The 16,590-nt window shown below is 39.4% G+C and overlaps 1 protein-coding gene across 2 annotated transcripts in view; it reads right to left on the bottom strand.

Moving 5' to 3' along the window:
* Positions 1-3,334: 3,334 nt before the first annotated feature.
* The window catches only part of dis3l2 (DIS3 like 3'-5' exoribonuclease 2), a 289,427-nt gene continuing 276,171 nt past the window's right edge, over positions 3,335-16,590 (bottom strand). For both annotated transcript variants that reach the window (XM_041176034.1, XM_041176033.1), the window contains 3 exons: positions 8,834-8,938; positions 6,220-6,321; positions 3,335-3,883 (listed from right to left, as the gene is read on the bottom strand). In XM_041176034.1, the coding sequence (XP_041031968.1) occupies positions 3,782-3,883; positions 6,220-6,321; positions 8,834-8,938 (309 nt within the window). In that variant the 3' untranslated portion in view covers positions 3,335-3,781. The remainder of the gene's footprint in view (positions 3,884-6,219; positions 6,322-8,833; positions 8,939-16,590) is intronic.

Below are 16,590 nucleotides of genomic sequence, written 5' to 3'. Positions count from 1 at the left end.
TCAGGATAAATTGCAGATATTTATCATATGTGCAATTATGGCTGTGTCAAGTCAAAATTCAATCTGCATGCAAGTCTTCAATTCACCTCTGACTGTTACATTATGTAAATGAGCAAAATAGAAATATACTGTGTCACGTTTGGCCTGTTTCCCTTTTATCCTTGTTGCATTGGGAAAGCATGAACATGCTAAAAGGAATTGCTAGATTAAAAGAAAAGGTAATCTTGATTTATTTTCCTCTTCTCCCTATCCCAGGACCAAAGAGGGTAATTAATGGCCTCAGATAAATGAACTAAGTACCGATCAGTACCCCAGAACTTTACAATATGGCTTAGTACTAAACCATATTGTGACTTAACCCTCTAGAGGGCATTATCATTTTACATTAAACAACAAACTCTTAATCCTGTCATGTAAAAGAGAGAAGACCTAGCAGCAGAGGTAAAAAAAACTTCTCCATCTCTCTGAAAAATATCAAACCACAAAACCCAGTTGGAAGGTTTGATTGACTTTTATTAATGATTTTAAGCTCCCTTCCAGAGCTACTTCGCTGACATCTTCCCAACAAGCTCCATTGAATTCAGTGAGAGTAGTACGAATTAGCCTTCTCTGGGCCCCTTTGTATCCTCAACTGTTGGAAGGTTTTATATGGCTCAAGGCCTCTTCAAAGTACCCACTTAATGCATGAAAATATTATAAGATGCAGATATAACCCATCCCACCAAAGCCACTTTAGAGGGAAGTTGGGGGCTGAAATAAAAAGGTCACAACACCACCAATGTTCTCTCTAATGTTTCTGTTGTGCACAGGCTGTTTATTACACCATGTGGTCCATTCAAGGTAACTGTGTGGCCCAGCATGTGTGCAGCTCTGCCTGTGAAAGGGAATGCTGATCACCACCTAGAAATACGTACAGCTTCATACTTTAAAAAAGAAGTGAGATAGGGAATGCTTTACACAAAATCTAATATTCCCTAATGGGTATCAATTTTCTTTTAATTGAATACATTTAGGTGTCAAAACAATGAAGAAAAATATTTCAATAAACAAACTTGTATTTATATAATTACTTTCAAACCTACACAATGTCCCAAAGCATTTCATGGCCAATTTTGTACTTTTGTAGTATAGTCCCTATTGTAATGTAAAGAAATGCAGCAACATATTTACACACAAGGCCTACAATCAGCAAAAGTAAAAACCAAATAATCAGCTTGTGGTGTTTGCTTGAGGGATGAATATTAGCCAAGATACTTGTTGCTCTTATTCAACTATCATCATGGGATCTTTTCCCGCCATCTAAGAACAGACAGGATTATGGGATAATAAGCATGCCTGAGGATTGATTAATGGACAGAAAATAGGGCAAAATTTTCTGCCTGTCGGGTGGGCGGGCCCGACCCAATCTCCAGCGGGCGGGGAGACGATCCCTGCCGGAGAACCGGGTCCCGCCGCCATTTTACATGGGCGGGCCAATTAAGGCTCACCCAGTGTGATGTCCAGCGGGAAGCGCTATGCACTTCCTGTGCGGGCAGGGAAGGGGATTCCCCAAAAGCGAGAGTGTGCTCTTTCGCGCATGCACACAAAAGAGCCTGCATCTCCCTGAGGCTAAGTGCTGTCTCAGGGAGATCGCGTCCACATTGAAAAAGATTAAAAATAGGAAAAAAAATCCCTAAAATGTCCCCTTCATGTGACAATGTCACATGAGATGGGACATGTTCATAAATTATAGTAAAACTTTATTAAACTTTTTAAAACCCTGCATGAAACCTTATCCTGCCAGTGGATGAGGTTTCATGTTTTTTCTATTTGCCACCAGGCTCCTGGCTGACCTGCCAACCTTAAAGTTGGACGGTCAGGTCCTTTAATTGTTTAAATGATCCTGTCAATGGCCTCAATTGGCCATTGACAGGTCGGCGGGCCTGCAGTTGATTTTGCTGCGCCCCTGCCTTCCTGAAAATTTAAATGGGCCGGGACGATGTCAGGGGTTCCGCCCGACGTCATCCCGTGCCATTTTATGCATTGGCGAGCGGGCCCCGCCCCCTGCTTGCCGACAGCAAAATTCTGTCCATAGAGTGGTAGGAATAAATGGGTAATTTTTGGGTTGGCAGTACTTGGACCTCAGTTGTTTGCAATCTATCACAATCTCATAGATCAAGGCACCGAGTGCAATGTTTCCAATTTTATTGATAATACAAAGCTGGGTGCAAAAGTAAGGTATGATGAGGACATAAAGAGGCTGAAAAGGCATTTAGGCAAGTTGAGCGAATGGGCAAGAACATGGCAAATGGAATTTAATGTGTGGAAGCATGAAATTATCCATTTTGGAAGGTTAAAATAGAAAAGCAGAATTTAAAAAAAAACGATTGAGGGAGACCTGGGTCTCCTTGTACATGAATCACAAAGTTATCAGGTACAGCAAGCAATTAGGAAAGCACATGGTATGCTTTACCTTTATTACAAAGGGATTGGAATATACGGATAAATAAATCTTACTGCAGTTATATAGGACCTTGGAGAGACCACACACCTGTGGTCTTGGTCTCTTTAACTTAGGAAGAATAAACTTACCTTAGGAGTGCAACCAAAGTTCATTAAACTGATTCTTGGGATGAAGGGATTTTCCTATGAGGAGAGATTATGTAGACTAGGCCTATGTTCCCTAGAGTTCAGAAGAAGAGAGGTAATCTCATTGACAATAACAAAATTCTTAAGGGACTTAAACAGAGTAAATGCTTGGAGGAGATTTCGCCTGGTTGGGGAGTCTAGAGTTAGAGACCAGAGTCTCAAAATAAGGGATACTGTTTCACTCACTTCAGACTGAAATTAGGAGAATTTTTTTTCACTCAAAAGGTTCTGAATCTTTGGAAATCAGATAGCAGTGGACATTCAATCGCTGAATACATTCAAGACAGATTTTTGGATACTAAGGAAGAAAGGGATGTGGGAATACTGTGGGAAAGTGGATTTGAGGTCAAAGATCAGCCATGATAGTTTTGAATGAGAGTAAATATGAAGGGCTGCGTGGCCTACTCCTGCTCCTAGTTCTTATCTGGGACATCAGTTTAACATCTCATCTGAAAGACAGCAGTGTGAACAGTGTAACATTTGCTCAACACCATACTGAAGTGTCAGCCAGGATCCTGAGCTCAATCTTGCCTTGGGACTTGGATCCACCACCTTCCAACTCAATGGTAAGACTTTCACCTCTGAAACAAAGCTGACACTAATACCAAATCATGTAGTTTTTAAAATAAATGTTTTTCTCTGGCTTTTTCTAAAATATATTGAGAACATAAACTGTTATCAGTCAGAAAATTGTAACTGATAAATATTTGGAAGCAGGCTTTGTTTTATTATTTGCTGCAGAATACATTACAACAGTTAGTTCTCATTACTCTGTGTATAGTGCTGGTCTAGATATGTATTCAACATCAAACAATGCTTGATTTCAACATCACTTCATGTTTACCACTCTACTAGTTTCAAATATTATTGCTCTTTTCTAACCTCAGTTTCTAACAATATTGTGATGCACAATGAAACTGATATAGCTGTAAAAACATATGCAACAGATTGCATTTTTTAAGCTCCTTACCACACAACACAATTTTACTTCAAATAAAACTTGCTACAACAGTTCTGTGCAGCTAAATCAAAATTTAAAATTACCATTAAAATGTTATTTAATTTTCAAACAATTTTTTGCGCTTTAAAAAAACTTTCCAGTTAACAGAAACTATTTGGCTTCAGCAGCATTTTTCGAAGTTCAGATATGTCTTCATTCAGCAGCTCCAGTTGGTTTCTTGAGAATGGCGCTGTACTTGAAGGCTGTGTTGTCCGACTTTAAGACAATCTCCACCAGTGCAAAAATGGTTATTACCTGAATGACAAAGTTCATTGCTAAGTCAGAGAGTGTTGCTAAGTAAACAAAGAGCCAATTCCATTACAAATACATTTCTTTTGAACTGGAGTACACCTGTATACTCTTTCACAAGTGATAATTATCTTATTCAATAAACGTAAATGTGTAAACCTTGAACAGGACTTCCAAAAGTTCATTAAGTGCACACAAATATTTACTTTGTGACCTCAATGTAACTAAATTAACTATCCGTAGAGGTTAGCATCTTTCATTCAATTTAGATAATTTAAAGTAACGCTGCTATTCAGGAAAGGAGGGAGAGAGAAAACTGCAGGTGAGTTAGCCTGACATCTGTTGCTGGGAAAATGCTGGAATCTATTATTAAGATCATCTTAAAAATGCATTTGCATGAAGTCATCATGGTTTTATGAAAGGAAAATCTTGTTTTGACAAATTTATTAGGGTTTTTTGAGGATGTAACTAGTAGGGTAGATAAAGAGGAACCAGCAGATATAGGCCAGGATTTCCCTGTCCAAGAGTGAGGTGAGGTGAGGTTGGAGGGGTTGGGGGGGGGGGGGGGGGGGGGCCCTGCTCACTGACGTGTAAAAGGACATATAGTGACGTTGGGTGGAACTCCCGATTTCATTGCGCCCCATTTAAATTTTCAGGTAGGCAGGGGCTCAGCAAAATCAGCTGTGCACCAGCCAATTGAGGCCATTGACAGAGTCATTTAAGTATTTAAAGGACCTGCCCATCCAACCTTAAGGTTGGTGAGCAAGCCAGGAGCCCTGGCGGGCATTAGAAAAAGCATGAAACCTCATCCACTGGTTTCATGTAGGTTTTAAAAAATTTAATAAAAGTGTTTTTAAAAGTTATGGACATGTCAGGGATTTTTTTTTTCAATTTTTAATATTTTTTATTGTAGAGCTGATCTCTTTGAGGCAACAATTTGCCTCAGGGAGATGAGTGCGCTCTTTCGTGCGCACTGTCTGCTGAGGGATTCCTCCCCACCATGTAAAATGGCGGTGCGCCCCCAATTGGGGGCCTTCGCGTGCCTGCTCTTCAACTTCCACCCCAATGGGGGGAAAAGTCTGCCCAAAAGGCATTTGATAAGGTGCCTCACAAAAGGTGCCATTCCTTGCCATAGTCCAGTAAATTTTTCCACTTCAGATAATTATCTGATTCTCTGTTAAAGGCATTGATTGAATCTGCTTCTATCACACTCTGAGGGAGAGCATTCCAGGTCCTAACCACATGTTGTGTAAAAACGTTTTTCCTCATGTCACTGATTACAATCTGTACAAATCACTGAGATGAAGAGTAACGATTCTAAGTTTGCTGATGATACTAAATAGTTGGGAATGTAAGCTGTGAGGAGGATACAAAGAGGCAGCAAAGAGATATAGACTGGTTAAGTGAATACACAATGTAGGGAAATATGAGGTTATTCACTTTGTTAGCAAGATCAATAAAGTAGAATGTCTAAATGTTGATGCTCAGGGAAACTTGGGTATACTCTGTACGAGGAACACAAAGTCAGCATACAGGTACAGCAAGCAATTAAGACGACAAATGATATATTGCCATTTATTGTAAGGGGATTGGAGTCCAAGAATAAGAAAGTATTGCTACGATTGTACAGGGCTTTGCTGAGACCACATTTGTGTGCAGTTTTGCTCTGTATTTTTAAGGAAGGATAAATGTGCTTTGGAGGCGATACAGCAAAGGCTCTATAGATTGGTTCCTTGGATGAGAGGGCTGTCTTATGATGAGAGGTTGAGTAAATTTGGCCTATAAGCTCTGGAGGTTAGAAGAATGAGAGGTGATGTCATAAGGGGATTGATAGGGTAGACACAGAGAGGCTTTTTCTCCTGGCTGGGAAATCTAGAACAAGGGGGCAGAGCTTTGGGATAAGGGTTTATCATTTAGGACTGAGATGAGGAGAAACTTCTTCACTCAAATGGTGGTTCAGAATCTTTGGAATTCCCTAACCCAGAGGGTTGGGGTGCTCCATCACTGATTATATTTAAGACTAGATATAGATTTTTGGTCTCCTGGGAAATCATGGGATATGGGGTGTGGGTAGGAAAGTGGAGCTGAGGCAGAAGATCAGCCATAATCATATCTGAATATCAGAGCAGGCTTGAGGGGTAATATGGTTTACTCCTGCTCCTATTTCTTATTTTCTTCTTATTTTCACCGTAGTCAACAAAATTGAAAGAATGCAATAATGTCTTACAGTACTATTTTTTTAAAGTAATAAAATGGAAAAAAAATTTGCAGACTTAGTGGCAAAATAATTTCAATACTTCACCACATATTTATTGCTCAGTCACACAGCCATAAACAAGTACCTGACAAATTGGCTTTTGGTCCAATGTCTCTGGTTCCCACATCAATCTTAGTTCAGGGTTCTTTCCTACTTTTTGAAAAGTAAATCTTTGGAGAGGAAGGCCCTACAGCAAAGGCAAAGGAGGGGGTGAATATTTAACATTAACTGAATGGAATAAAATTTTTGGCAGCTTGAATAAAGAGAAAAAGTGAACACACTGAAGTGATTAATGTTTATGCAAAATGTTTCCACGCTTTCAGAGTTGAAAGTCAGGCTTGCAACTTCATATGGAGAAAAGTATTTCCCATGCACATTTAACCTTTCCACAGGTTGGGCTTAAGTTGCTTAAATCACTTGTAAGATCTTTTGGATGGACAACTGCTTTGTGAGGTTCCAAAATGGAAAATTTTATTCATAATGCTCTTAAATTACCATAGCAATATGTATCCAGCATTCGACCAACAGAAGTTGATTTAAATCATTTGAAAATCTGCAACGCTGACAGAGCAGAGCGATGGAGTTAAAAAAAAAGTTGTATTTTCCAAGTAAAAATTTATAGTAGGAGTTCAGAACCATACAGAAGCTTACACAAAATATTAGCAATAGTTCACAGAGTGAAAACATTGCACTTCCATATTAGGGGACATGCTTAACCTTCCAGATATTGGCATGAATTGAAACTTAAATATATTAATACAACTGCAATTTAAGTTGCTAATATATGTCACTACATGGGGTACTCATTCTCATCAGTGTGAATCAGCCTCACAAAAGGTTTTTATTGCTACGTAATTCCCTCTGAACTGGCATCTCACAAGGCATTAACCAGATCATATTTGAGGCTAACTCTACCTGATGCTAAAACACTGATACACACCTACAGATAGCATAGACTTTAAATAATCTAGATGTTTAAATAATCTAGAAAAGTATGCTGATGGGTTAAAGACCATTTTGGTTACATTTATTCAACATACTATCCTGATGCTGAATTTGACAAAAGTGAAACAGTAAACTGGATTAAAAAGTCAAATGAGGTAATTTTCTGAACTGATATTTGGGTTTATGCTACAATAAGTTGATTTCACAACTAAGTGGCATGTAATGCAACAATAATCATTTTAAGTTTCTTAAAATTCTTACCAACTCAAAGCAGCTTTCTGAGATAAATTCACAATTGTTTGAAAGTGATAGAGATGCTTAATTTAGAGAGAAATCACAAAATAGAACACAGACAATTACATACAGCTGCAGTATTATCTTTCCAACAATGTCCTCATATATTGTCTTCATCTTCAATTTTGATAAATCAAACCTTAGTTTAGTAAATGATGCTTAAGTTAATAAAATAGCTTTCTATAACAGATTCACCCACAGGTCTTTTGTTGGCACTTTGGATTCTCATAGCAAGATGCTGTGATGACAGATCTAAAAATTCATGAAAAATGAATCTTTGCTACATGGTAGTTCAGGCAATCTACAAAGGGTATTGCTGACAGCACCATGAATGATGTGCAAGTGGCTTTGTTAGAAAACAACCAGAACTAGGAGAATGTTTCAGAACCTAATATGCATTAGAAAGTACATCACTGTCACCTGCTAGTATGGCTGCAAATGAGTGAGTTGGCAAATGTTGCACCAGTTTGTGAAATTGTACTAACTTAAAAAAAGTTTTTCCAAAATTCACCATAAATAACAAACACCTGCACACCTAATGCATCACATTGTTACTTTCTACACATTCATGCTGCAGGTATTTAGTAATACTTCAAATTTTACAAAAATTCAGAGACCCCAGTATAACCTGAATACCACAAATGAGATGTTCTGAAACGCCATAATCCTTCCTAAAGGATTGGGTCTCACATCACAATGCCAATATAGCTGAAACTTTAATTTACAAATAGTGAAATCTTAGCTCATTAAAACTTTAATGAATCCAAATTGTACTTTTTTTCTTCCAGAGTCACCAGTATTTTAAATGAACTGTCAATTTTACAGCACCAATTTTGTAAGTTTAACACGAGGGTAGGGTGAAAACATTAACAAATTTTCTAAGTGGATTTCTACAATAAAATGTTATTAAATACAGGCTGTTTGCCACACTAATTGTTCAGCTTTAGCTCATCTCAGTGATCTAAGATGATCCCTTGGGACCATTAAACAGCCACTAATGAATCACAATCATATGACAAGTCTCAGAACACACTATTCATAACAAAAAAATTATGTTTGGCAATTTATTTCAGCAACAAATTGTTGCTTCTGATTTTCCTAATGAGCTGTTAGATATGAAATATTTCATTTGGGTTTCAGCAATGCACTATGCTGTGTATACACATGACTCCATTTGAGAGCAATCTGCCTCCTATTTACCAGCTTTGGGATTAATCAGTTATAATGGAAAGGTGACATCTTGACAATTGCAGTTAAAAGAGGTTTCTTTTTCTGTTGGGTTGGAAAATTCTGTTGGTCTCTAAGAATCGCCCACACTGACAAAATTGATTTCAAAAATAATGTACTTAACAGTACTATATCTGGAAACTTCTATAAAACAAACACCAGAATATAACATGAGTGAATGACTAATTTGGAAAATATGTAACCTTTTGAACATTTTAATAAACAATACTTACATTACAGTAGATTCGCTTCTGGATACCATATCGTAGAACCAATACATCAAAGGATTGGTCCAAAACCCCCATCACCATGGCTTCAGATTCCAGAGGGCCACATTCCTAATAAAATACATTATTAAATGTCAAAACTATTGAATAAACTGCAAATTTTTCACTATGAATCATACTATTTCCCACAAGACATTCATGGCAAATGCTATAGCCAGGTGATTTAAAAGTGAAGCAATTTTAAGTTAATTTGAAAATAATTACGACTTTTGCCAGTACTGCTTTAGTATATTGCTGCTTATGGATCAGAGATATAATGTATTAAATTACCTCCTCCCAGTTCTACACTGCGTTGACACTATCATGAAAATCATAAGCAACAATACAAGAAAAAAAAGGCCCAGATTTCTTGCCACAATGGAAGGGCTCTTTGTCATGGCGAAAATCCTGGAAATGGCCAAATTTTCTAAGTCCCATCCCTGAACTTGGCCTTTCCCATCTTCGTGGGGGGTGAGACTGGAGTCAGGCTGAAGTTCGCACATGAGAGATTCATGGAGGCACTAGCCATTTAAATCAGCAGCTGCCTCCACTGTCCTCTGATTTTTGCACCCCAGCTGTGTGGATCTTGGGAGTGAGCTAAGTAGACCAGGTAAGAAGAGGTCTGAACTTGGTGGGTTTGTTGGATAGCCAGGATATCCCTTTGGAAACGTAAGCTACACCTTTGGAAAGGGTCCTGGGCCACCTTTGAGAGAGGCTAGGCACCCTTTGGGATTGTTAGAATTAAACACAATTATGCACTTTTTACATTCAAATTCACTGGAACTGTCAAGCTGTCCAGGAAATGTCCAAGGATACTAGATGAGTTGGCATGGAGCAGGTAAGGGTAAAGGGTGGTGGTGGGTCCAAGGGCTGGCATGAGTTGGCACTAAGTTGGCATGGGAGTGGGGCCATGCTGGTGGGCAGAGGTTATAGGTTGGCAAAGGGATACGAGGGGCTATGAAGGGTGGGTGGGAGGTATGGGCTGACAGGTTGGCATGGATGAGGCATAGGGAGTGTGTGGGGTGAGGGCTGGAGGGATGTTTTTTGTTTTTTTTAATTTATCTAGACACAGTGCAGGAGCACAGGGCCAGGCCTTGCGCCCCTTCCGTCTCTCATCTGGCAGCTGCTGCACTTGTTCCGGGGGTGCTGGCCCCGACCTACTTTAGCCTGCGCCTCCCAATCAAAAATCTGCCTGTGGGTAGACTTTTTTTTAAAAGGTCGGGTTTGCTGAGCCAGGAAATCTCCCAACTCTGCATGCCCCAACCCTGGGATAAAAATCTGGGCCAAGTGTTTCATCAGTTGTATTTCTTCAATACCTTCAAACCCATGATCACAACTGTGCTGTTAGGTTGCTTGCCCAGCATCTAATTGTGAAGTAGCCGTTACCTGATCCAACTAACCATTAGCAAGACTAAAACAAGTTTATTGACTTGCCAAAAACTTCATATCCTCACCATACATGCCAACTTGCAAAACTCAGAAATGTTGATCAACATCTTCAAAAAGCTGAAGCAACTCCAAAGCAGCCCTGAATAAAGAACTATGACTAAGAAGGTTGCTTCAGAATGAATGAATGTTAAATTCCTCTTTATTCCAATAGATCTTAGAAATTTTATTAATTTGCTTTCCTGCAAAATAAAGTCAATAGCATCCTATAGGATATATCAAAGGTGTTAGGTCCACCACTGGGATCATCATAAAGCTCTGTATTGATAAGAGAAGGTTTGGCACTTCATTGTGCTATATGGCTATTCAGGTTCAAAATGTTGCCCCTAACAAATCCCAACTGTAAAATTTCTATCCTAAATGTATAGTTAATAATTGTAGACTGTTAGTGACTGACTTGCTATTTCAGTCCTTCTAAATACCAACGCTATTTAAAAGTACACTGCTCCTCAAAAGACTGGGACTCCGTGACTAGGATTCTCCACTTTGGGGCAAAGTTCTGTAAGTCTGGGACTTTCATTCCTTGGAACTCATCCTGAACCCTAAACCATTTCATAACTGCATGGAGGACTCCTGGGGGGAATATTTTAATCAAAAGGGAGCCTGTCATTGCGAAGAGCAGAACTGTGACAATGCTGCAGAAGACTACAAGGGGTCTAAAAGGGAAGCATCCCAAACATCAGAATGTATCTCTCACTGAAGGCCCTGACCAATATAGAAGTCTTCTGCAGATCAGTGCTTGGGGCCTAGCTGGAGGGAGAGTAGGCCTCCATAAGACCCTCTCTCTCTTTGGTGGTTACTGCTGCTTCCTAAGGCCTACTGCCACCTTTCCCATGTTGGCCAGGAAATGGCAGTAACTGGTGAATGAGGGGAAAATTAGCTGGAGATCTGGATCTTGCCACCATCTTACATTTACATGCAAAGGAGAGTCTAATGGCAGGGAAAGGGCAATCGATACATGTTAAGCGGTGAGACAGTGGTAAGCTCTGCCAAAATTTCACCCAATTTTGGGCAGAATTGTTGAGGGGAATTCTAGCCTATGTTAGAAGTATACTCAATGTTTTATACTACTGGTGTGTAGACACTATTATGCTGTTGTATAACCACACATCTTTTGTATTTATTTACCAAAAGCCTTGGAACCTATGTATCCTCAAATATGTTCCTCTTTCCCTGGATAACTGCAGGGTCTCTCTCTCTCTCTCTCTCAGCCTTCCAGGCACCTACATGTAATTGATAACTTCAGAACAAGTTTTACTACCAGTCATGAGTATTGAGTCTTTTATAGTTAACCTGAAATTATCACTTACTGTGTAATTTCATCTTTGATACAGTTCAATTTGTTTTCTGTTCTGCTTGTTTTAGATTTTCATAGACTGTCATTGTTAAGCATTAATGGAGAAGTAGGGGTAGCATGGCACTTTAATGAAAATAAAATGATTTTGAAAGACAGTGTTACAGGGTCAGGAAAAGCACAGGTTGGAAGAGAGCCAAATCTTAGCCCACCCACGTCCTTGATCCATACTAGCAGGCAGATTAGGCCTCGGTTTAATGACTCATCTGGAAGAAGGATTTGCTAATGACAAATCCTTCATCGAGTATATACCTTTTAGATCATTCACTTCAGTGTATATAACCTGATGAATCCAGGGTATGGTGGTGTGGTGACTATAGTGTTGGACTAGTAAGTAACCTTAAGGCTGAGTTCAAATTAAACAATGGTAAACTGAAATCAATAAACCTGGCAATTTGTGGGCTGCCTCTGTAAACAACTGACTATGAAAAGCTGCTGGATTGTTATAACAAAACTTAGCCCATCTAATCTACAATAAAACAATTACTACTCTTAGGGAATGCAGCATAAATGCATCATTTACATAGTGCAAACAAGTGGCTTATTGATATCCACCTGCCAATCCTGGTATCTTTGGATGGTAATAATCTCTTTCAAGCCAATTTCATAAACCAGATCTGACTTAAGGGCATCCTAAGAAAATTTATGGGGGTTGCACTATTAAATCTGGCTCCTTTAATCTGTTGGCAGAATCACAGACCCACAATAAATCATGTAAAGTTCAAAACCTAGGTCAATTAAGCTGGATTTATTAGTGCAAACTGTATGAGCTGGCTGATGGACTCTGCTCTCCTAGAACTGATCTAAACAGTGCTGGTAGTCCAATTCGTCATGCTTTCTCTTTCTTCCAAGTTCAATACCCTTCCATTCTCCCTTAATTTCACCCACCATGTAAATTCCCCAATCTATATTCACAGCCACCCACTTGACCTTGTCATCTCATATGGTCTTGCTACCCCATAAAATCAATCAGATAACGACATCTCTGATCACTTTCACTCTCCACCCACATCTGCACCCTGCCCCCCCGCTCCCAAACTCTACTTCTTGTCCGCCCCAGAACAAGTTCTCCAATTCACTTAGAACTGCACCCTCAAATTCTCAACTGTCTGGCTTTTGGCACGCCATTCATCACATTTCTGCAGCTAACACGCTGTTCAACCACACCCTCGCTTCCACCTCCATTAAAACCACTACTCTCTCTCATCCTGGCCATTCCCTCAGTATGGATCTCACCTTCATTCCCTCAAGTCCAAGAGAAGCAGATTTTAATGGATATGGTGGCAACTGGCTGAGCGATTCACTGCCAGATCTGACATAAAGCTCCATCAGGTCCTGCTCTGCTAAAATTGCTCACTATTTGAGGATCATTCTGAAAAGCAAAGACAACCCCAGCTCTTATCTTCTAGAAACCTTCTATTCTGTCTCCTCCACACATCTCCAATGACAAGAGCGAGGAGCTCATGGGTTTGTCACCAAGATTGAGACCAGCTGTCTTTATCACTCTTTCCTATCCCCTAGCCCACCGGATAAACCTCTGCTAAGGATTCTCCCTGCCCTAGCCCTAAACTTGTTTCCTTCTGCATTTTTTCTCCTGTTGCCCCTCATGCTTTCTATGAGCTCAACTTGTCCATGAGACCTACGTCCTGCTCCCTGGATCTTACTTCTACTAAATTACTGACCACCCTATTTTGCTTTATGGCTCCCATGCTACCTGACGTGGCTAACAGTTCTCTCTGCTCAGGTTCTGTCCCTCTCTCCTTCAAATATGCCATCATCATTCTGCTCCTCAAAAAAAAAACCCTGACCCCTCCATCCTCGCCTCCTAGCACCATCTCCATCTTCCCTTTCCACTCCAAAGTCCTTGAACATGTTGTTGCCACCCAAATTTGTGCCCGTCTTTCCAGGAACCGCATGTTCGACTACCTACTTCCAACTCCATGACATCACTTGCCTGGACCTTATGCAGCTCTTCGCTTCCGAAACCCTCACCTACATCTTCGATATCTCCAGGCTTGAATATTCTACTGCACTCCTGGCTGGGTTCCCACCTTCTGTAAACTTGAATTCATCCAAAGTTCTGCTGCCTGTGTCCTAGCTTTCCCGAAATGCCAATCACCCGTCATCCCTGCACGGTGAGCCACACTGGCTTCCCTACTAAACAACAGCGGAATTTTAAAATTCTTTTGTTTTCAAAGCCCTCCATGGTCTTGTCCTCCTTATTTCTGCGATTTCCTCTAGCCTGACAGCCCTCCAAGAGATCAGTGCTCATCTAATTCCGGCCGCTTGAGCATACACAAATTTTAATCATTTCACCACTGATGGCCACCTGTTTTCAGCTGCTTTCCTCCTTTATGACCTCCTTAAAACCCACCTCTTTTACAAGCTTTTAGTCGTCTATCCTAATATCTCCTTACGTGGTTCAGTGAAGCACCTCAGGACATTTTATTACATTAAAGAGGCTTTGTAAATACAAGTTATTGTCCTTATCAATCAGAAGCATAACATGTTCATTTTATATTACATATATAAACAATAAATACATCATTTTGTGAATAGACTGAACAAAAACTAACTTATAGCAGGTCCCGAATTAATTCCACTTGTGACTATCCACTACCAGGGTTTCTTCATCATCACACTGACTTTTGCAAAGTATTTTTAAACGCAAGTAGTTTGCAATTAATTCCACATGTTTCAATCAATTTTTTTTAATAAGTCTTAAATGTATAGTTTTTCAAATGTTTTCTGAAAATCCATGTAGATTATTGGATCACTGGATTGCCCTTGTTAGTTTCATCTGTATAAATTCCAACACATAAGGTGGGGCATGGCTTCTAGTTCTGAATCTATTGGCTATTCTTTAGATAGACTTCATTAGCATCCCATAAAATGCTCTGAAACATTTTTCCTACTAATGATGAGAAGTTAACTGTTCATAACTCACAGTGTTGCACCTCACCAGTTGTGAATCTAATTCACGGGAGGGGGAGGAGGGGTTAAAAATCATTAATATCTTTGCAGATTTTTTAAAACCAACCTGCAGCATCTTAAAAAAGACAGTGCTACTCTCTTTATGAAGTTGCTTGCATAATACATTTGCAACAATTCTAATTATAAAAGTTAATAAAATTGTTCTCCATTTCCTGCTCTATGTTGGTCCCACCATACTAAACTCTATCTTGGTAATGGCATTAATTCAACAAGACTGTTTAATATTTGTGTTCCATTCACTTTTCCAGGTGCATTTTCATTTTGCTTACACAAGTATTTACTTTGGAAGAGAGGTAATTCAGTCCAGCATCAAGCCTACAGTCTGAAAGAGGTTTATTCTTATACATTAAATAAAACTGATACTGGGCTCTGCCAATGGTTCATTGGATAAATGTATTGTCTGAGTGGTACTAAGGAATACAAGCTATGGAAGGTCACAGGCTGAAACCATGGTGTGTGGATCTGTCAAGTGATCTCAGATTTAGCAGTAGTAAGGAGCTTTTATGCCCTGAGCCTTAGAATGAAAAAAAGTCAATATTTTTGCTCGTGATTGGTATTCCTAAAAAAATGCATATGAATATCAGATGAAGGACAGGATTAAGCTCAGTTGTGATAACTCCCATGACCAAACAGCCTGCTAGTGTCTATAGAATTGTACTATAGCATTGATCAGTTAATGAGTGGAGAAAATAAACTGAAAATAAAATTCTAAACTAAAACTCTACGTAGTGATAGTGTCTTTATAATGATTACATACATGCAAAAAAAAACTTCCTGCAGAAAAAAGGTTTTCCTAAAGCATGAATTGAACAGTGTTAAAAGTAACTTTCATTCAAGCTCACAAGTAGTCTAGCAGACTAAATTGCTATTTCCCAATGGTGAAATGCAAATTGTCAAGGGTAATTTTCTCTTCTGACTTAAATAATTTTCACATTGGCTGTAGCACCATCAAGATAGTCTCTTAGTTCAGGCTATGTCTTGTTGGAATTGTTCTACTGAAACCCAACTACAAACACTGTCAAAAAATTTGAAAATATAAGATTCAAATAGCTGTTGTCTTCATTCTGATAATTAGTCTGTTTATATTTGATTCCAGTGCCACAAAGCCTGGACAGTAGCTTAGGATATAATTGTCAAACAAATGTATTAAACAGTAAATAAATTACATTTTTGTTCACCTGCCATCTAGTCCCACTTATTTAGCCCAAGCATCAGCACAAAACCAGTCTAACCATCGCTGTCTACATACTTACATTTATAATTGCGTTATTTATGTGAAACTGCATATTAAAATTGGACACATATGCTTATCAACAATTGTATTTTTCAACAATCAGATCTCCCATGGTGTTGCTCAAAGTGAGTTGAAGGTTTATGATGGAGTTATTATGCAAAGTAGTATTACCAGAGCATGGTATCATTGGCATTGGTGTAGTTATGGGGTCTGGGAATATTGCAAAGGGGACAGGGTCTCAGACTAGCAGGATTTTGAGGGGTGCAGTGTGGGTGAGAGGGCTACCAGTAGAGGAATTAGGTTTTTTTAAACATTGGAGTGGGAATTTCTGCAAATACTAAGGCAGATCTGGGGATCTAGAGTCAAAGGGAGAGGGTTTAAGATCTGGGAACATTGTAAGTGGCTCTGAGGTCATCGAAATATCATCTAGTAATTTACCGAGAATCACTGAGTGGTGATACTGGGATTTTGGAGAGGATATATGTTGGATAGCAGTTCCTGGGTACTGGAGGAGTGGAGAGAGGGTTTTGAAGCATGGAAAGTAGAACTTGACAGTAATAAGAGTTATTAGGATCTGAGAGTATAGGGTGGTGGAAAGCAGGGACAAGAAACCTTATAGGGCAGAACCTGGGAGAATGAGATCCTTTCAAACCGTCACACCTCAGCTCCATAAGCCCGCATCCTTGCCCTAATATT

This window comes from Carcharodon carcharias, chromosome 2 (genome assembly GCF_017639515.1).
Source record: "Carcharodon carcharias isolate sCarCar2 chromosome 2, sCarCar2.pri, whole genome shotgun sequence".
Lineage (NCBI taxonomy): Eukaryota > Metazoa > Chordata > Chondrichthyes > Lamniformes > Lamnidae > Carcharodon > Carcharodon carcharias.
The sequence above is the reverse complement of the archived record's forward strand: the minus strand, read 5'-3'. Positions and strand labels throughout refer to the sequence as shown.